Here is a 20,939-nt window from a genome sequence, read left to right on the forward strand (position 1 = left end):
GGATAATACTATCCATGGCAAACCATTATGTTGGCTGCATATCAACTCACGTGCCTCTCAAGACTAGCAGCTAGGGAACGTAAGGAAGAGCTGCGACCCCCTTGAGGTCCTGCTTGTGGGCTTCTTCCTGGACCCACTTGTTGGGGATAATGTGTGAAAACAACGCTCACACGTTACAGATAGGGCTCTGATCTGAAACCACACCCAGCTTTCCTTAGGGTTGGACGACACTTCCGAAGCCCTGGTCTCCCGTCCTCTGAGACGCCTATCACTCATCCTCGCAAGAGCTCCTGTTCGGGACACCTTGACTCCGAACAGCCCTTCTGGGCCTGGAAGCAAAGGAAGAAACTTTTTTTTCTGGGGGCCTCCCATTCCCAAAGGGGGTGGTGGCGGCACTCACGGCATCTTTGTCGTTGGGGTCAATGGCCGAATCGATCAGTTCCTTGAAGACCTCCCTTACTTTGCGGATTTCATGCTGCCTGAAGAAGATATCTCGGCTCCCCCCGAGGTTATCATAACTGTTCAGCACGGCTAACCATCTGCAGTCCGGCAGGGAACATTCCGCACGCAGGAAGAGGACCAGGAACAGACTGGCCAGAAAGGGTGGCCGCATGACGGACGCCCCTCCTGGTGGAACCTACCAAACAGGGATGTGGAATTCAGCTTCTCGCTTCAAGGACACCTCGCGTGCATTCCCAATGTGCATGCACAGATGGACCTGCACATGGGTGGACACATACACACACGCACACAACGTCTGTCATTCTGGCCCACTCACCCAACATCTGGCCATTTTTCCAGTGTGACCAAAATGGGAGGGGGGCAGAACAAACAGAGCACTTTCCAAACTGAAGTTGGCTTGATACTCCACAATGAGGTTCCGTGGAAGGCAAGTTAAAGTCACACACAGATTCTGTCCCCAACGTATACACCTTTTTCTTCCTTTTATTAGCGAAAGGTTGCCTTCCTCTGCAAGGAGAAAAGTAACACACTGGCAGATGAACAGTGGCTGAAAGGTACTATCCGCCCCCTTCCATAGGAAGTTGCCCTTTCTCTTTCTTTCACTTTTACCATCACATGCCGGGGGGGTTAGCTAAATTTCTCTCTAGAGACACCCCCGTTATTTTTAGGCAACACCTGCTAGCTGACGTCTTTCTCTAGGGAATCTTGTCTGCTCCTTTTCTCAGGAAAACTTACTAGAAAAGGGTTCAACAGCTGATTAGGCAACATGCAGAGTGAGCTCCGCCTTCAGTTAATTTAATGTAGCTTTGTCTCTATTGCCACCCAATAATAAATCCACAGACTCAGATTGAAACGTGAGATTGGCCCCATTTGAGGTTGGATCGGTCACAGACATCCTAAACACAACACTCTGGGGAGTATGAAGACCTCTTTTGCCCCCCCCCCATTTTAATTTAGACGGGGAGAGGGAAGTACATCCTAGACATGACAGGATTAAGAAAGGATGGCAGGGGACCTTGAAACAGGTGTAACAGAAAGACTACAGTAAATCTAGGCTGCCCTCTCGTCGGTTTTTCTTGTTTTACATGCAGTAGCTCTAAATAACAAAGCATTTACTCGGGATGCACGGACTAAACAATGATACTGAGCTACTCTGAAACCAGTCCCCCAGGTCCTTCAGCTGTTAATTTCTTTTTCCTGTACTTACTTTCCCCACTTATCTTGAAACTCCAACTATATCAATCTGTACTTTTGATTTCCTACCAAAGTCACCAAACTATTCCAAGTTTATGTATTTTACGTTTCTTATGATTCATTGGCTCTTTGGTATTCAAGCCTCTTCATTGATTCCTTTCTTAATCTTATTATTTATTTATTTTGCTTTCGCTTTGCTTTGTCTGATATTCTTGATCTGCACTATCTTTTCAATGAGTTCATGATTCCATGCCACACAGCAGAACCAAAAAAATATGTTAACACTGTACAACATGCTTTCTCCCAGGCAATTTGAAATTTTCCTGGCACAGTACATTCTTCATTTAACGGACGCTGTGCCCACTCTACTCTGACTTCTACAGTATTATGAATCCCACTGCTCCTTCGACCATATCCAAAGGCACTACCCTCTAGCGGGCATACGGTATAGCATCAATCTAAAAATGCTTTCTTCCGCAAGATGCATGTATAAACAATAACAGCTGGAGAAAAAACCTTGAAAGGGTCCATACCACCAAAACCCATCAATCCATGGCTGCTGGAATAAAAATAAGTCATTGATGGAGGACCAGAAGAGGCCTAGGAGACCTCCTGATATGGTTGGTATTCAATGATTTAAGGCAGAATCAGCCCAGACTGGCAGTTTCCCATTTGAAAGGTAATAAAACTTCATGCTCTGGAGAGGGGCATTTTCTTCAAGTTGAACCCAATCAGGAAGGAACACGTCCCTGATAAAGGCCAACTGAATGCTGCTGCTCTTTACTCAGATCACTATCGCCTCAACCAGCCATGACAGTCCTGAGGCACTTCCTAACTTTGGCACGCTGAAATCACCTCTCGCCCCAATTTGGGAGACCCCGCACAGCAAAGGAACCAAGATCCCTTTGACAGCCTGAAAGATTTGGGCTTTTGCCCCAACTCGTGTATTGGTGTGACTTGTTGTGTCTGGTCACATGACCAGCATTCCAGTTATTTAGCAAAAATGGTAATACAGCCGGCTCCCCATATCCATGGGATCACTATCCACAGTGTCACTTGTCTGCTGCCTGAAAATATAATAAAAAAGAAAACCCAAAATACACGTTTCCAAGATCTATTACAGTATTACCAGAATTGGCTACCAGAGGGAATTAGAAACTACCATTTTTTAAAAATTATTTGTATGCTTTTTTTCAGCTTTAAATATTTTCTTTCAAGGATGTAAGCCACCTTGGATCTTTTTAAGGATAAATGAGGGATAGAAATTAATTAATTAATTACATCTGTGTTGCATATAGGCTTTGCTTATCCCCAATTTCCAGTCTGGAGGGGACTTGGGACTAATTCCCTTCCCCCCCCCAATTTTCCACCATTAACTGCACACACCCTAATTAAATCAGCTCAGCTACATAGTCCCTCAGGCTGCTGACGTCATCTGGCCCTGGTACCAGCTCCTTGCGTTATGACGTCACGGGGCGTCATGTGCCAGCCTGCTGTGTGATGACGTCACTCTGTCGATGTGTGACGTCACTGTTATTTATGACATCATATTCCCCAAGCGTTTCCCCCTCGGTGTCTCTCTGGAGCAACCCCCCCTCCCTGCCCAGCCGCTCCGTTAAAGCCTCCCTTCTTAATGTTTGCCCCCCCGCCTCAAGAAAAAAAAACGGTTAGCCCCTTCTGCGCAGGCGCCGAAGCAGCGGCCCGGAGAAGGCAGGCGGGGGAGGGGCGCTGCTGTTTACGTCACTGGGACGCGCGGCCAAGCCTGGGTTGCTCGGGCGCCGTTTCCATGGAGACGGGCCGGGCCGTAAAGCGAGTCGGGCGGCGCGCTGTTTCGCGACAGCGGGGGTTGGGTGGACGCCGGATGCCGATTCATGGCCGCGGCGGCGACGGTGGTGGTGATGGCGGCGTCCGGAGGGCCGGTGCTGAACGGGGCCGAGGCGACCGTGGCGGGGCTGAAGGAGGCGGCGGGCATGTACGAGCAGCTGCGGGCCGAGTGGAACCGCAAGAACCTCAACCTCAACAAGTGCGGGGACCTGCTGGGCCGCCTCAAGGTGAGGGACCGGGCGGGGGGGGGGAGAAGGGCCCCCGAGGGGGAGCCTGGAAACCGGCGGGGGGGGCGGCGGGGGGGAAACACTAGAAACCGCCATTTGGAGAAAGAGGCCTCTCCCTGGACGGTGGGTCGTTGGGGGGGGGTTCGTCCGGGGACTGGTCTCCATGGGAGGCGGCGCTGGGGAGACGAGGGAGTAAGGGATAGTGGTTTAAGCCCCTGGCTGTGGAGCCAGAGGTTGGGAGTTCGAGTCCTCCAATGGGCTTCCCTTGACAAGGGGCTGGGCTCCATGATCCATAGGGTCCCGTCCAGCCTTGAAGTTCAAAAAATGGTGGTGGTGATGATAATGATAGCTCAGGAATTGAGGTCTCTGGCTAGGGAGCCAGAGGTTGGGGACTCCCGATTCCCCCACTGAGCCTCCTTGACAAGGGAGGGGTTGAATGATCCATGGGGGGGGGGTCCCTTCCAGCCTCTGTAGTTCTTAAGAGGATGAGGATGACCTGGGGGGGGGGAGAGATAGGGGCTGGGCCGCCACCGAAAGAGAGCTTGACGAGAAAGTATGGGCTGAGTAACCTCTTCGTGGGATAGATCACTAAAGTCTTCCCAACTTGGCAAGCTTTCCAGTTCTCCAGGATTCCTCGTCAGATTCAGAAGGGACAGCCTCTGAAGGGAGGGAAACTGGAGGCTCCAAATACACACACACACAGTGGTTCCAGGCAGACTGCCGTACCACCCCCCCCAGGTCTAGTTGTTACAGGTGGCGGTGAGGAAGGCTGGGAATGATAGTCCAACCCCATCAGGAGGGTTTCATTTTGCCCACCCACACTGCAAAAGGAAGGGCCAGCTGCCTGGATGTTCCTGACGGGAACGGGGGGGGGGGGCAGACGGATGGAAAGGTTATGGCAGGGAGAGGAGAAGAGCAGAAACTGGAGCTTGATATGTTTGTACGGGACAGCCGATGGGGTGGGGATGAAATGAAGAGGTTCGAGTGTAGCATGAAGAGGGGAAGGACTAGCTAACACGAGGTGTGGGAAGCAGAAGCCCCCCCCCCCCGTCAAGAAGAGGGCTGTGAGGAGGGGAGATCTTGGCAGTTAAAGCCTCCCGGAGTTCAGATGGCCTCTCTTTCCTTGGAAGCTGGCAGAAGAGAGGAAGGTGACTCAGCTGTGTTGTTCTTGCTGGAGGGCAAACCTGTTTATGAACTTCCAGGCCGAGCCGGGTTGTGATGAACGGAGGCCACCGAAGCAAATCAAAACTTCAGCCTGGATGTTTCTCGCCCGCAATCATAGAAGCCAGGCGCCCCTGCTGTCTCTTGATCTGATAAACAAGAATACACTGTCCTTGAAGAAGAAAGCCTTGCTCCTTCCCTCTTGGCTCAGAGCCATTCCCGATTATAGCTTTTGTGACAGGAATGGGTAATCCAACAGCCTGGGCGGTGGAGGGGGGGCACAGACATTCCTAAATCATCATCTGTTTGTTTGTCAGCCTCCTTTTTAAAAAGTTACTGAGTCCAGCAGCCTTTGCTGCTTTTAGTAATAACATATTTATAGTGGATATAGCTCTAAATTGTTTTACAGGAATGTCTGGTGGTTTTCCCCACTGGACTGATTCTGAACTAGATGGCTTCTGAGAAGGCCCATCCTGTTCATTTCTCTTGATGCCCGTGCGAACAAGAACTGCTACTCAAGCCTTGGGAAAAGCATACATTTGAATGGTTTCAACCAGGCTTCCCAGTAATGTTTTAAACTGTGTCAGGACAAAAGCCTGTTTCCTCTTGCAGAATTTAGTATGGACCAGGAGAAGATTGTCTGCCAGCCAGATTCCACAACAGGGCTGCTGGTTGCCGGTCACCTGCTATGCAGATTTGAAATAAGAGAAACTGTCTTATGTCAGTGCATTGCTGTCCCTTGTCGTGAGAACCTGCTTAAGAGGCGTATGGCTTGTGTGTAAACGCTTCTTCCTTTCCTGTTTCTGTTCCAGCTAGCTCTGCTTGAACTCAACTTCCTCCCGACCACAGGGACAAAGCTGACTAAACAGCAACTTATTTTGGCAAGTGAGTACAGTCCTGTCATGCACTAAGGGTGGGCCAGATTGAGGGAGTCCCTGTAACGTAGGGAAAGGCCTGGGAAGCAACCAGGACCCCACCCCACTCTGAAAGCTCAGCCCACTGCGTCGCTTCTGAACCCACGAACAGCCATCTCTTCTTACAATAATTCTCAGCCATTTTCTCACAAACTGGTCTGGGGCAAAAACTTCCTGTTCTCCCTAGTATGGAAAGGAAGGAGGGGTTCAGGGAAAGACTTCCCCTTATCTGTGCTGATAAAAATGTATTCATTCTGTTTTTGTGGAACTGAAGACTAGTTAGAGAAGGTTCTCAGGAAATCTCCTACGTGGGCGCTGAGGGTCCTGCCTAGCTGCAGCATCCTATATCTCAAGCATGCATAGAAATGCAACTCTTTGCATCATGAGTCTCTACCTGGTAGTTAGCGTTTCGGTAACTCCTTTCATTTCCAACAGTCTCTTCTCTAACAACAGCATAGTAGGGTAGGCCACTATTATTAATATTATTCCCCCATTGAAGATGCGGTAGCCAAAATCAACACAAGCAGCTTGTTGCAGCAACACGTTTCGAACCAGGGGCTTTTCGATCTTGCTCCGATGTCTCTTAGCTGCCATGATAGCGAGGGTCAGTCTGTAAAGGAACTTCCTTGGTTCCTTGGCGCTCTTTTTCACTCTTTCGTGCACCCTCGGCGGACTGAAAGGCAAGTAGCTTTACAATTCCACAACAACAGACTGGCTGTATTTGTTTGCTGTGTCGTGATTTTGCTCCTTCCTCTTTTTTTTTTTTTTTTTTTTTTTTTTTTTTGTTCATGCTGTTTCTCTCCTAGGAGACATCCTAGAAATCGGGGCGCAGTGGAGTATCCTGAAGAAAGACATCCCGTCCTTTGAGAGATACATGGCCCAGCTCAAGTGCTACTACTTTGATTACAAGTAAGCACGTCTGCCTTGCAACCTCTCGGTGGGCTCCTTGGCTCATTCTACCCACCACCCCCAACAAAGCCTGGGTCTGCTTGGGACGCTGAAGGGAAAGACTTTTGAACAGGGACAGGTTGAGAGACCTTTGGCTATCCAGAGGTTTGGTACAACCGTTCCCACCATCCCCATCCAGCATGGCTAGTGGTAGGAGCTTATGGGAAGGGAGGGGGGTCGTAGTCTAAAACATTTGGAGGGCCAAGGGCTCCTTATCCTGGCATGAACTTTCTTGGAAAAGAATGGGGTCCAGAGGGAGAGGAAGGTGCGCACCTTTTTCGGGTGTGGAAAAAGCTTCCACCTCTGGCACACACACACACAAAAAAACAAGGCATACAAGCATCTCCTGGGAGGATTACTCAAGGGCGGGTTATTGCATTCACTAGCTGTGGGCAGTGTTTGGCAGATATCAGGGAATCTCCCCAACACACATGCAACCTCCCCCGGTGATGATTGCAGTGAGCACGATGATGCCTCACTCACCCCTCTCTTCAGAAGTCCTCTGAAGAGACCCTCCTTGCCCGCCTTGTATTTTCAGTGGCCTGAGAGCAGCTGGTTTCTTTCCACACCCCAAAACAGGTGCACACTCCCTCCTTTTGCTTCAGAGCAGAGGAGATGCTGTGTGCTGTGTGGTGCAGCGCAGGGTCCTTTCCCTTCCGCCCTGGAGCATCCAGACGCACGCCCTCTTTCAGCATCTCAGTGCAGACGGAGAGGCCGGAACGGCTCACCTTGCGTGCGGTGCTGTGCAGAGGGCGGCCCACAAGAAGTTTGGAGGTGGAACACGCAGGAGAAAGCGTTCCTCCGGCATCAATGCCCCGCTCATTGCTTGTCTTTTTGTCGGCTGTTTTGCATAAAGGTCCAGCGTCTCATCAGTATTCCTACAGCCAGGCTTTGACACAGGAGATGGGAATGTTTGTATTTGTAAAGGAATATGAATCTCCCTCTCCCAGCTGGACCGAATGAGGGTCCAGCCCCCCTCCCCCTCGGGACAGCCTGTCCACTCAGGCGTCACAAAGGTCCTGCTCTTCCCACCAATGGCGACAGGAGATCCACTGCCTCCCAGCTCAGCTGGCCACTCCAGGCAGGGGGCGGGAGGACGAGTCTCCCCGCACGGCTGCTGAGTGGCCAGCCAAGCAGGGAGACGGCAGAGCTCCTGTCGTCATTGGTGGGAAGAGCGGGACCTTCATGGTGACGGAACACGTGACTGGACAGGCTGGTCCCTGGGGCTGAACCCTCATTGGCTCTTAGCTGAGACGGGCAGATATCGTATTCGTTTACAAATATGAATATCCCCATCTCTAGTAGACACACATCCTTCCTTACACACAAGTTTAACATCTTTCCCCTTTTCCTGCCTCAGAGATGAGTTACCAGAGTCGGCCTACAAGCACCAGCTGTTGGGCTTGAACCTCCTCTTCCTGCTCTCCCAGAACCGTGTCGCCGAGTTTCACACCGAGCTCGAAAGGCTACCGGCAAAAGAGATTCAGACCAACGTTTACATCAAGCACCCTGTGTCTCTGGAACAGGTAACGCCTTGCTTTTCCCTTGCCCCTGGTCCGGTGTTGTTAAGCGTTGCCTCCAAGAGGCAGAGCAGGTGGTCAGCTAGGACATTTCCGAGAGCATGCTTCCCCGTGTCAGGAAGCTTCTGGATCGGGTGTAGTGGAAGAGCCTGATGTTGACGGTGTGCGGACACATGCCTGCATGCACTAAATGTGTGTGCAGTCCACGTGGACAGAGGCTTTATATTCCATGGGGTTCTATTTCTGCATGGGTGCCAGCACCAGGTGGTGAGCAGGAAGAAGCACCCCTCTGCCCACGTTGTAAAGCGCAACGGCCGGTTTCCCCTCTGTTAGCTCTGGTCAAAACACCACCGCCAGTTTGGAAAGAACTTGGAAGCATCGACCTTTTTGGGTACAGAACCTCCCCTTAGACGTTGCCAGAGCATTTCCAAGCTTCAGTTTTGATTGTCACAGACCCACAGTGTGCCTAACGTGGACCGTGAGCGCAGTGGGAGGAACAGCCTCGGGACTATTCAGAGGGCGTCACCCGTGAGCCTGGCCTTTCAGAAAGGCCGGGATGGTGAGCTAACTGCCCTGACAGCTCTGCAGCTCGGGATGGAGGGAGGGCCATGTCTCTCCTTCCATGGTCGGCATGTAGCTTATTTATCACTCCTCTGTTTCTGAGGCATTGGTATGCCATGCCTCCCTTTCCTTCTCCTGTGTCCAAGGGTTTCCATAAATGGTAGGCTTTTGAGGATCTTCAAGGGAAGCAGTACAGGTGTTGTATAGAGTAGTTCTGGGAGTAAGGGGCAGCCAGGGACAAGAGGAGACGATTATTTAAGGGGTCAAGAAACTAGAAGCCGGCTGGATAGCTCAGTGGTTTAGGTATCTGTCTGCAAAGCCAGAGGTTGGGAGTTTGATTCCCGACAGTGCCTTGGAGGAGAAAGGCCAGCCTGGGTGGCCTTGGGCAAGCTGCACAGTCCCATAGCTGCCCCCAGAAGAAGGGAATGGTCAACCACTTCTGAGTCCTCCCTACCCAGAAAAGGTTCACCATAAGTCAGAATGGACTCACCAACACATGAGGATGATGAAGAAGTGGAAGGTTGCCTGTGTGTGTATTAACTGCCCAGAGCAGATTTCCCAGGAAAGATGATGGGTGTGTTTTCTCTTTGCGCTTCCCACCCGCAGTACCTGATGGAAGGCAGCTACAACAAAGTCTTCCTGGCAAAAGGTAACATCCCAGCTGAGAGCTACGCTTTCTTCATAGACATCTTACTGGACACGGTCAGGTGAGTCCCGCCGTTTTGGCCTTGCAGAAAGTGGGGAGGTGGTCAGGCCAGGGTGGCACAGATGTCCCCTCCTTTACCATATCCTTGGGTCTTTTTCCCTTTCGGGCTTCAGGGATGAAATTGCCAGCTGCATCGAGAAGGCCTACGAGAAGATCCTTTTCAGTGAGGCCACCCGCATGCTCTTCTTTACTCCAAAGAAGATGACCGACTATGCCAAGAAAGTAAGATTGCCCCCGTGGGGTCCTCCCTTCCTTTTGAGTTTCCTGCCTTGGGGCCTTTCCTATGATACCTCTCCCCTCCCCACCCCATGCTCGTCATACTCGGGCAGTGTCCCGAAAGTGGCCCCCTTGAACTTAACCCTCAGGGCTTTCTCTGTGGTGACAGACCTCGCTTTATGGCTTGGCTTGCTTGGGTCCTTCAGGGGAGTCCTTCTCAATTCTAGAACACCTTTGGCTGAGCAGACCAGGGAAGCCATTCACAGGAAGCATTTCTGGCCTCTTCCTACCAGCAAGATGCCAGAAGCCTTTCCTTTATTATTCTCCTCCACTGATTGGATCTTGACTTACAACAGGGGTGGGGAATGCGCATAAGCCTTGAGATGTTCTTGGACTCCAGCATGCCTTTCTCCCTTGTGATTGGGGGCTGAGGTGCGAATGTGGATCCAGTAACCTATGTAAAGGCACAGGCTCACCATCCTCTTCCACTATGATGAGTTAGTTACATTTCGCGAGCTGTGGGTTCAGTCAAAAATCCTGACATTCAGTTAGCCAGAAGTGTATGTACATGGGGTGGACATTCATTGTCTAGCAAGGGCCTGGCTGATCTAAGTTCCATCATACTATAAATTTAAATGTGTTTCCACCAGATTTTTTTGGAGGGGGGGGGAACAGGTTTGAATTTTCTTCTCCTGTGTTTGCCTCCATTATGGGGGTGGTATGCCATTTCCCACAATATAATGCAAGTTTCCTGCCGCTGGCTTTTAAATTGGGTATTTTAAGAGAACCTGGACATTACAGAGCCTCGTGGGGCTGTGGTTCAACTGCTGTACTGCAGCCAAAATGCTGCTCACGACCTGGGGTTCAATCCCAGGTAGCCAGCTCAAGGTTGACTCAGCCTTCTATCCTTCCGAGGTTGGTAAAATAAGTAAACGGGGTGGGGTGGGGGAATGGGTAGCTTCCATAATTAACTTGTAAACGACCCAGAGTGTGCTTTAAATGCTATAAGGCGGTATATGAGCAGCATGCTTTTTTTTTCTTTTGTGCCATTAACAAGAAAGAGTCTTGTGGCCTCTTGATGTTATCTGGAAAAATCTCCTGCTACGGCGGCTGCTGCTATAGACTAAGCCAGCTGCACCACTTGATTCTTGAAGGCTGAGCAGGGAAATCTTGTCGGGGGATCAGAAAACCAGATCATCCATATTCACTCTGGGTTCTTTGTCTCACTTCTTCTCTCCTTTTTCAGCGCGGTTGGGTCCTGGGCCCCAACAACCACTACTGTTTCATAGGCCAGCAGCAGAAGCCGGAAGACACGACAATTCCCTCTACAGAGCTAGCTAAACAAGTTATTGAATACGCTCGGCAGCTGGAGATGATTGTCTAGCAGGCCCTTGCCACCCTGCGCTGGGACTGCAGGCTGCTCATTTCCTGCATTTTAGCCTTTATATTCCACTTCCCATCCAGCGGGCAGTCTTTTCTTACAGAGAAAGGGGGTGGGGGTCAAGGGGGGTTGTGTTTTTTTTTTTTAAGTCTATTTCTCCTGGGATGCCAGAGTAAATATAAAGTGGGCCGATCTGTGTGTCATTAACAGTTAAGTTGTTTCTTGGTCCCAGGTGGAAAAAAAATGTTCTGGATGTGGAAGCGGGGAACGGGCTGATCTTGGGTTGCTCTGACTTTATGGGATTTAAAATTCCCTTTGAGGAGTGCCCCCCCCCAACTTATCCATTGCTGATGTTCAGAAATACGGCAGGAGCTTCTGGTTGCAATGGAAACAGACTCTTCCCGCTTCCTGGTCAGCACAGGCTTTAAAGAAAAGGCCTTCAAGAACTTCTGATTTTTGTTTTGTTTTGTTTTTATTTGGGTACCGTGCGGCTGTTGGTTTTGTGCAAAGTCACTTAAAGGGATGACTGGTTCAATAAACAAAAACATGCTCTTCTATAAATATAGTTTTCCTAGCCGTCTTAAGCCAATCCTGAAGGTACCAGAATGGGACACGACTCAGCTGTAAGGCCAGATTGCTATGTATATGTATATATTGTCCTGTTTCCCAAACACAAGGAGGCTAGAGGTATCTACTTCCATTTTGAGCTAACTGCAGCTTTTAGTGGTCAAACGGGGCCTGGACGTTGCCTCTGAGCTGGATCTCTTGCCTTACCAAGTGTGAACGCGAAGGAGGACGCTTCCACCTTCAGTCCTGGTGGACTTCTTTGAGAGCCAGATATTGGAGGCCCACAAACAGTGACTGGGAAACGGTTAAGTGCCTAGAGAGCTCTGCTTTATGGGTTAAAAGAACTCCTTGTCTGTCAGTCAGTGGGATGAGACAGCATCACTCAGCCTTCAGTATTGCTCTATTGAAAATGAACTGCCAACCAATATCTTACCGTCCACTTTCTAAAACTTAAGATCTCGCCACCTGTTTTAACATCCCCAGTAAGGCTGACTGCACGGAGCCACAGGGCGCAAGTTTTATTACCGAGAACCCCCGGGGAAGGGGGGAGATTCAGTCCTCACTGGAAACGTGCTCCTGTTTGTAAGAGTCTAAGTAGAACTTGGTCCCGGCGACCAGTGAGACGGCCAGCATGGCAGTGGCAACCCAGGGCGGTTCTGCCAGGTGGTTGGTGGAGGGGTTCAGCCTGGAAGAGAAGGGGTTAAAAGAGAAGCGAAGAGGCGGTCTAAAGCTGCCTCGTTTTACCTTAACTTTGTACAGTGGTGCCTTGCTTAATGAGCACACCGTTTAACGACGAATCCGCACAGCGACGCGTTTTTTGCGATCGCTAATGCAGTCGCATTGCGATGTTTAGATAGGCTAAACATCGCATTGCAATGATCGGTAAGCATTTCGCTTACCGATCTTTGTATTGCAATGTTTACAAAACAGCTGATCGGCGGTTCCAAAATGGCTGCCGGGTGCAGAAAATGGCCGCCCGCAGCATTTTTGCGCCCTGCCCTCGCTTACCGGGCAGCGAAAATGGCGGCCGGATGGAGGAATCTTCGCTTACCGGTGAGTTTTTCCCCAATAGGAACGCATTAAAGTTTAATGCGTTCCTATGGGTTCCCCCCCCCCCCGCATAGCGGCGAATCCAGATACCGACGTTAATCCTAGAACGGATTAATGTCGCTATGCGGGGCACCACTGTAGTGCCTTTCTTGAAGGAGAACTTGATTGCAAGAAACTTCAATAGATTCATTAATTTCAATTTTAAAAAAAAAGTTAATTTAGCCACTCACAAAGTTCTTGCTGCAAGCCTATGTCATTTGCCCTGTTGGTGTTGGAACTCTTGGCTTTTCATCAGTTCTTGGGGGGCATCAGCCCTCCCTCCTCAACCTGCTGCCCTCTGAGCGTGTCACAGGCAAACGAGCGTGTCACAGTTCCCAGAAAACCCCAGTCAAGGTAGCTTTTTTGGAGTTTTCATACACCCACTCTGGACAGCACCAGTTTGGAATGGCTACAGTTATCACATATAGCCCCCATCCTGATTAATTCCCATTTCCACTAAACCAGGATTCCCTTCCCTCCTGCATGGCTCCTTCTGCTAGCTTGAATGGCTACACCAGACCCCAAACGGGTTCGTCCAACGTGCCAAAAGCTCAGGATCCTGGCTAGTGGCTCCCAAATCGGCCTGGATGGGCAGGCCATGAGCAAATGCTAATTGCATTATTGCCATCGCCTTTGGCGATTTATTGCCGAATGTGCTAGCCACTGAACCAAAGTTTGAAGGGTGGTGGTGATTCCTTGTTCAGGAGGTTCAGAATGGAGGTTACACGGGTCCGTGAAGGAGAACCTCGGCCGTATAATTGTGTGCCCCTCTTGACCATCCATGGGTCGTCATAACATTGGCCGCCATTGGGAGAGGCTGGGTGTCGAGTTACCTGGCCAACTTAGGAAAGAAGCTATGGAAGGAGTTGCTAAGCAACCTGGAGTACCTGCAGTGGAAAACAAGCGGGGGGGGGGGGGCTGCTAGGCAACGGGTTGTGCTCCTCCCACCTTTTCTCCCAGAAGACTTAAGCCTCCATCATACCCAGTCCCCAGGAAGGATATGGCCCCCTCGCACGCTGTGTCAAAAGGGGCACAAGTCATGAGCACCCTCGTAAGACACACTGGAGGAGCACCCTTCGTGCTTTTTTTTTTCTCCAGCATGTAATGTGTAATCAAATTAGGAGTGTAACACAATGAGGAATAATTTAACTCCTTTTTCGGCGTCACTGTTTTAGTTAACGCTACCTAGTTTGATACCATTTTAACGGCCGTGGGTCAATCTCACAGAGACCTGGGAGTTGTCGTTTGAAGAAGACCTTAAAATTCCCTTCCAACAACAGAGAACTCTCGAGCCTGAGTAGTTTTAATACTTAAACCAGCTCCGGATGCAATTCTGTCTCCGCATGGATGCCTGGGAGCCTCAGCACCTACGGCAGGATCAAGCACACCCCTGCAATCTCCTCAAACTACAGTTCCCAGAATTCTCTAGGAGAAGCCACGGTGGTGAAAATGGCATGAGACCTCATCGGGCAGGGCCCCCACCCCACCCCACTTCATATGGCCACTCAAGGTTTGCACCTAAGGCATCTCCTTGCTCACCAAGCTACAACGTTCTTAGGCAGCTTCCTCGGAGCCTGATGCTTGCAGTAGCACCTCATGGGACATGACTCGGACACTTGGAAAGCCGGCCAGTGGTGCCCGTCAGATCCTTCGGCCTCTCCGTCTTCTTCGGGACTGGCCTGGGTGGAGGTTCCCACATCGACGGTGGCCGGTTTGTCCAGAGCAAGAGGCGTTTCCTGGATGTAGAGAGTTCACTTGTTCCGTTAAAAAACCAGGCAAGGCTGCTAACGGACAAGTTCAACTTAGCTATCCACAGCCTGCTCTCCTAATAATAAGCAAAACATCTGGCAATAAAAAGGATAATATCTAGCAAAACAAGATTATAGAGCAGACTTTTGCAAACAAGTTCACTATTTCCATTCAGGTGATCCAAGGAAACAGGGAATTACTGAGGATCTCCTTGCGTGGTCCAGTGGGTGATTTATTGCTTGCGGATGCAGAATTCGGTTGTTTTGATTAGAGCCAGATTATAGAATCCTAGAATAATGGAGTTGGAAGGGGCCTCTAAGGCCATTGAGTCCAACTCCTGCTCTATGCAGAAATACACATCAGAGCAGATCTGACAGATGCTGTCCAGTTTTCTCTTGGATGCCTCCAGCGTCTGTGCTCACCACCTCCCACCAGGTCATTGGTTCCATTGTCATACCACTCTTAACAGTTAAGACGTTTTTCCTGATTCAGCCGAATTCTGGCTTTCTACAGCTTGAGCCCATTATTATATATCCTGCACTCTGGGATGATTGAGAACAGATCCTGCCCGTCCTCTGTATGACTACTTTTCAAGTCTTTGAAAAGTGCTCTCCCCTCTTCCCTTAGTGTTCTTTTCTCAAGGCTAAAACATGCCCAGTTCTTTCTGCCTTTCCTCCTGGGGCTTTGTTTTTCAGTCCCCTGATCCTCCTTATTGACCTCCTCTGCACTTGCTCCAGTTTGTTAGCATCCTTCATAAAATAATGGTATCCAGAACTGGACACAGAACTCTAGACGCCTAACCAGTGCTAAATAGAGGGGGAGTCGTTCCTCGTGGGATTTGGAGACTATATTTCTGTTAAAGCATCCTAAAATAGCATTATTATTATTTTTGCAGCCACTGGTTAAAACAGGTTAACAACATGTCTGGTCTAAGGCAACCATTTTTGCAATAAGGAGACTGTTTCAGTCTGCTGGCCGCTGTCTTCCCCACCCCATAAAAATTCAAGAAGTCCTTCTTAGTGGCTTGGGTGGATCACAACATGTATATCCGTACCCGAGACCGGTTGACTAGCACTCCCAGGTTGGAGTCCTCAGGATGTCTGGATTATTTCTGCCACATCCTCCCCAGAACTGATTTCAACCACTGCTTTCTCTTTCCATCATGTCTTCGGGAGACACATTTCCACAGAGAGACAAGAAAAGGGCTGCCCTGTCATCTGAAGCCAATTTACCCAGATTTCTAGATCGGTCGTAGAGCGACACGGGTCTCCCTACGGCCGGCTTTTGCCGACCCCGAGATTCTTATTTTCCAGCCAAAAAAAAGAGAAAACTGCTGTTCCTACAAGCTTCCAGAAGTAGCAGTTCACATTTTAAATGCTCTTCCCACAGCATTTAACTCCCTCCTATACATATTTTTCCTCCAAAACCAGAAGTAGACTTCCTGGTTTCATTGCATGTATTTTAAATGTTTTGGGGAGTTTGCACACTTGCCTTGGGACCCCCCAAGCCTACTAAAGCCACCTACCCCTGCTGTAGATGATACCTTCCAGCTGTTAGAAAGCACGCGGGAGAAAAGAGTGTGGCTGCTATTACACCACAAGCCACAGGGTGGAACTGAAGTCTCACATAGCATCCCCTTGGGGGGGGGGGGGTGTCAGCCTTCTTGGAATGAGCAGATTCACTGTAACACAGCACCACTTAACTTGATTCCGGGACAGTGTCTCAGAAGGCCATCAGAGTCACCCACATTTGAGAAAAATCAAAGGGGTCCCGATCCTGCCTGTTCAACTGGTTGACAAGGCAGTTGATGTTCTACATTAGAGCACTGATTCCCAACCTTGGCTTCCCCCCCCCCCGGCATTATTGGACTGCAACTCCCAGAAACCCCAGCCCATACAGCTGGTGGTGAAGGCTTCTGGGAATTGCAGTCCAAGAACACCTGGGTGGCCCGAGGCTGAGAACCATTCTATGAGAGGAGTGGTCCTCAAACTGGGGTCCCCAGATGTTCTTGGACTGCAACTCCCAGAAGCTGGGCTGGCCAGGATTTTTGGGGACTGCAATCCAAGAACATCCGAGGACCCCAATTTGAGAACCAGTGCAATAAAGTGTGGATTTAACACATGCAGCACCTGAAATGCTGGAGGTTTGCAACCCTCTGGAGTCAAGCTGTGTGTGTGCGCACTACAAAATTTAAGTGTAATGCAAAACCAACTTATTATTTGTGTGATAAGGAAAACTAACTAATGCACAATGTTTTAAAAAGTCACGCTAAGGCTATTAGGTTAGCCTGTAAAGATACTGCCCCAAGCTCTAAACTCGGCCTGAAAACAGACCAGAAAGGATCAATATGTGATTTCAGAACTAATTAAAATCACAGACATTGGCAAGTCTTTGGCCCAAGTCTCAAGTCAAATCTGAGTCTCTGGTGTCAAGTACCAAGTCCCTATTAAAATGAGCTTCCCTACCCCCAGGAAAAAAGGAGAGGTGGGTAGATTCGAAGTTGCAAGTCAAGACCAAGTCACGGGGGGGGGGGGGGGAGTCAAGTCTGAGCTGAGTCACTGGTATGACTTAAGTCCAACTTTACAGCTTGAGTCCCCCCCCCCATCCCTGGTTGAAAGACCCCCAGGGGGTCTTTGGTCTGGAAGATCAACTGGACGGAGCCCAACCAGCCCGGACTTACCAAAGGTTCGCCAAAATAAAAAGGTCTTGCGACTTTCTCAAAAGGCGGGAAGAGAGGGGGCCCCTCTAGCCGCAGGGCGGGGGTCATCCCGTAGCCTCGAGGCCACTGCTTGTGCCCCTTCCCCTTAGGGGCTTTCGATTTGGACGGTCCCGAAGTTTTGAGCTTCTCTTTCGATTTCGTCGCGCCAGGCCCTTGTTTCCGGACGAGCTTGGGCCTCGCCTGAGTGGCGGCGGGGGCGGCCTTCGGATCGGGAACCAGTCCGGCGGGGACGCACGGCGGTGCCGCCGAGGCCAGGCTGGGCACGCCCTGCGTCTCCCTCGGAGAGCGCTGTGTTGGGCGAAGTGGAGGGGCTGGAGGGATTGGTTCTTCCTTTTGGAACGAGTGTGTTGCCACCAGCGGGGAAACCTTGGCGCGAGAAGCATTACACAGGGCCACCTTGACAGGAATCGTTTCTTTGGCTCCCTTGTCCGGGCCCGGAGGTCTCCTCTGGGGTCTTAGAGGAGGGTCGTCAATTTCCATGGGGATTCCCTCCGAAAACAGGGACGAGATCGGCTGAAAGAAGCCCACCTCTTTGGCCGCTTTGGCGGCGCCGCCAGGGGATCTGGGGCAGCCCGGACCCTCTTCCTCCTTGGCCACCGCCGCCGTGGTGGCCTCGTTCGGCGGCATCTGGCCCTCATCCTGCACCAACCAATCGCCTTTGGGGTTGCTTCCGAGGAAGGCGACGACCTGAGAGACGGCCGTGCCGAACCTGGGCAGCTTTCGGCCCTGCCCTTTGCGGCGCTGAGGGTACGGCGTCGGCGGCCGAGGCCTCTGCCACTCGGTCCCTTTGGGGTTGCCGGCGGAGAGCTCCTCGAGAAACGTCACCACTTGCTGGCTGGGCGCCTGCGGGGCAGGCCCTTTCGGGGCGGCCTCCTTGAAGTGCTCGGGGAACAACTGGCAGAGGGAGGAGAAGTCTTCGGGATTGTCCTTTTCCAGCCCTTTGAAGGTCGGGAGCTTCTTGCTCGGAGAGGCGAGATGGTGCAAGGCTTTGGGCAAGACGGGGGCACCGGCGGAAGGCTTTTTCTGGGGGCTCTGCTTCAGGATGTCGGCATAGGAGATGCCAGGCGTCAGGACGCTGGGTTTCTGCTTGGCCGACTTGAGGCTGGAGGGCCACTGCCCCGGCTGGATGGTCACCTTGTACAGAAAGTGGAGGCCTTTCTCCATGAGCTCCTGCATCGTCACCGAGCTGACCACCTCCGCGCCCGGAGCCTCGTCCTTCGCCCCTGCTTTCCCTTCACTTTCAGGGGCTTGGGGCTTTCCCTCCGGGATGGTCAAGGGCTTTGGCGGTTCCACGGGCGGGCAGGAAGGCGGGAAAGCCAACCCCCGGGAGTCCCCGTCGCACCCAGGGGTGCTGTCCCGTTGACCGGCCGGCTCTTTCTCCTCCTGGCCAGCTCCCCACGACAGGAGAGTCTTCTTCCCTCCCGAGAGAGCCGGGCAACCGGAAGGAGCCGGCCCGCTTGCGCTTCTCTCGTTGAGGGTTCGAGGGCCTGCCACGGCTTCCTCCGTCATCTTAGAAGGCTCTGCGCCACGCGAAGCACCCAGCGGCTGCTTCTTGGCTGAAGGCAGAGCCTCGGACGGATGGCCCTCCTTCTCCAAAGACTCCTTTGCGCTCGTTCGGGCGTGCTGGGTCGAAACGATCTCCGTTGCCATCCCCTCCTTGGGCACCCCAGCCACGTGGCCCAGCTCGACGACCTTCTCCAGATGCTGCTGCTGCTGCTGCGGCCCCACCATGTTCTGGTCCAGGTGGGCGCTGTCCAGCCTGCTCTTCCCTTTAGCCGGTGCTCTCTTGACGCTCAAGTCCCGTGGATCGGTGGCGGCCGCCTGCGGAGGCCCGAGGACCACCTTGAGCTCCTTGGGCTGATCCTCTTGGAGAAAGGTCACCTGCCTGCTCTGGAGGTCAGCCCTGCTGAGGCAAGCCAGCCCCCGCTTCTCCATCAATGGGTCCTTATCGCAGAGGCTGGCCTCCTTAATCCCGCCACTGGCCGAGTTCTGGGCCCACATGGAGGAGAGCTTGAGTTTGGACTTCTTCGAATGATTCTTCCCCATCTCGGGAGCTCCCACCTGCCTGTCTCCTCCCCCCGGCTCACTGTTCAGCGGCTGGCTGGCAGTTTGGGCTTCGAGGATTGGAGGGCCGTGACCCTGGCTCTCCAGTTCATGCTTGCTGCTCTTCGGGCCCCGATCCGGTGGCTTGCTCCTGTCCGGATTAGTCTTCTCCTCCCCGTCTTTGGCAGACTCTGATTCTTGTGATGTTTCTGATTGGACATTGCCCATTATCTATCGTCATCCTAAAGGGGGGGGGGTGAGGAAAAAAAAAACAAGGAGGGGGCGTGTGATGATGAGAGAAGTCCGGAACTCGGGTCGGCCCCGCGGCTGGCTTGCTTTGGACTACAGCTCCCACAATGCCCCAGCCGACAGGGTCACCTAACCTGCTCCAGCCTCTCCTATGTTTTTACCCAGAGAGCAAAAATAACAAAGCCTTTGACTCCCACCATGTTAGATCCCATGGGGAGGTGTGAGGAATATGTACACCCTTTGCTTTAGCCCCTTCCCTGCAGGATCTTACTCACTGAATTTAAAAAAAATGACCCTCCTCTATGTATCTCCTCTTGGCAGATCCTACTCAAGGAGTAAAAAACACCAAGCTCTTTGCTTTGCTTCCTCTCCCTACTCACTAAGACCCTACTCACTGAGTAAACCTATTCATTAGACCGTACCACTGAGTAAACTTACTCATTAGACCCTATCCACTGAGTAAACGTACTCATTAACCCTACCCAATGAGTAAACCTATTCATTAGACCCTCTTCAAAGTAAACCTACTCATTAACCCTACCCAATGAGTAAACATATTCATTAGACCCTCTTCAAAGTAAACCTACTCATTAACCCTACCCAATGAGTAAACCTATTCATTAGACCCTCTTCAAAGTAAACCTACTCATTAGACCCTACCCAATGAGTAAACCTATTCATTAGACCCTCTTCAAGTAAACCTACTCATTAGAGCCTACCTAATGAGTAAACCTATTCATTAGACCCTCTTCCAAGTAAACCTGCTCATTAGACCCTACCCAATGAGTAAACCTATTCATTAGACCCTCTTCAAAGTAAACCTACTCATTAACCCTACCCAATGAGTAAACCTATTCATTAGACCCTCTTCAAAGTAAACCTACTCATTAGACCCTACCCAATGAGTAAACCTATTCATTAGACCCTCTTCAAGTAAACCTACTCATTAGAGCCTACCCAATGAGTAAACCTATTCATTAGACCCTCTTGCAAGTAAACCTACTCATTAGACCCTACCCACTGAGTAAACCTATTCATTAGACCCTCTTCAAAGTAAACCTGCTCATTAGACCCTACCCACTGAGTAAACCTATGCATTAGACACTCTTCAAAGTAAACCTACTCATTACTCACTGAGTAAACCGACTCCGGTTGATTGAAGAGCGCACCCAACCTACCCCACGGGGTGGAACCGCTTTCCCCTCAAAGGTAAAACCCCTCCCCCCTCCCCAAATTTGCCCCTCCCCTGGCTCCTCAAGCCCCACCCCCTGCTCCTGCTGCCCCCCCTACCCAAATTAAGTCCCTCCCACTCACGGCCTGGCGTCGCCTCTGCTCCCCGGGCGGAGCTGGGGGGGGGGGAGAATGGAACGAGTGGGCGGGGCCGCAACGGACATAACGGACGCCCCGCC

General features: G+C 51.2%; 3 protein-coding genes across 5 annotated transcripts in view; 1 reads left to right on the forward strand and 2 right to left on the reverse strand.

The window, feature by feature from the left end:
- CATSPERG (catsper channel auxiliary subunit gamma) overlaps nt 1-3,386 on the reverse strand; it is a 33,277-nt gene extending 29,891 nt beyond the window's left edge. The window contains exons 1-2 of one of the 2 annotated variants that reach the window (XM_020787024.3): nt 3,043-3,386; nt 401-637 (exon numbers count right to left, since the gene is read on the reverse strand). In XM_020787024.3, the coding sequence (XP_020642683.3) occupies nt 401-613 (213 nt within the window). In that variant the 5' untranslated portion in view covers nt 614-637; nt 3,043-3,386. Of the gene's footprint in view, nt 1-400; nt 638-778; nt 861-3,042 lie in introns of those variants that run through there. The other variant, XM_078379995.1, reaches the window with a different exon arrangement.
- Nucleotides 3,387-3,465: 79 nt separating this feature from the next.
- PSMD8 (proteasome 26S subunit, non-ATPase 8) lies at nt 3,466-11,675 on the forward strand. Its single transcript, XM_020787040.3, has 7 exons — nt 3,466-3,707; nt 5,681-5,753; nt 6,589-6,691; nt 8,091-8,256; nt 9,418-9,518; nt 9,631-9,739; nt 10,980-11,675. The coding sequence occupies exons 1-7, from the start codon at nt 3,528-3,530 to the stop codon at nt 11,115-11,117; spliced, it is 870 nt and encodes a 289-aa protein (XP_020642699.3). The 5' UTR covers nt 3,466-3,527; the 3' UTR covers nt 11,118-11,675.
- On the reverse strand, nt 11,244-20,907 carry GGN (gametogenetin). Of its 2 annotated transcripts, none has more exons than XM_078379996.1 (4): nt 20,845-20,907; nt 17,200-19,523; nt 14,310-14,506; nt 11,244-12,366 (listed from the first exon to the last, which is right to left on the reverse strand). In XM_078379996.1, exons 2-4 carry the CDS (start codon nt 19,507-19,509, stop codon nt 12,234-12,236), a joined length of 2,640 nt encoding a protein of 879 aa, XP_078236122.1. In that variant the 5' UTR covers nt 19,510-19,523; nt 20,845-20,907; the 3' UTR covers nt 11,244-12,233. The 2 variants fall into 2 exon arrangements, with proteins under 2 accessions (XP_078236122.1, XP_072835546.2); XM_072979445.2 differs by lacking the exon at nt 20,845-20,907 and adding an exon at nt 20,665-20,749.
- Between the last annotated feature and the right edge of the window lie 32 nt (nt 20,908-20,939).

This window comes from Pogona vitticeps, chromosome 9, assembly GCF_051106095.1.
Source record: "Pogona vitticeps strain Pit_001003342236 chromosome 9, PviZW2.1, whole genome shotgun sequence".
Classification (NCBI taxonomy): domain Eukaryota; kingdom Metazoa; phylum Chordata; class Lepidosauria; order Squamata; family Agamidae; genus Pogona; species Pogona vitticeps.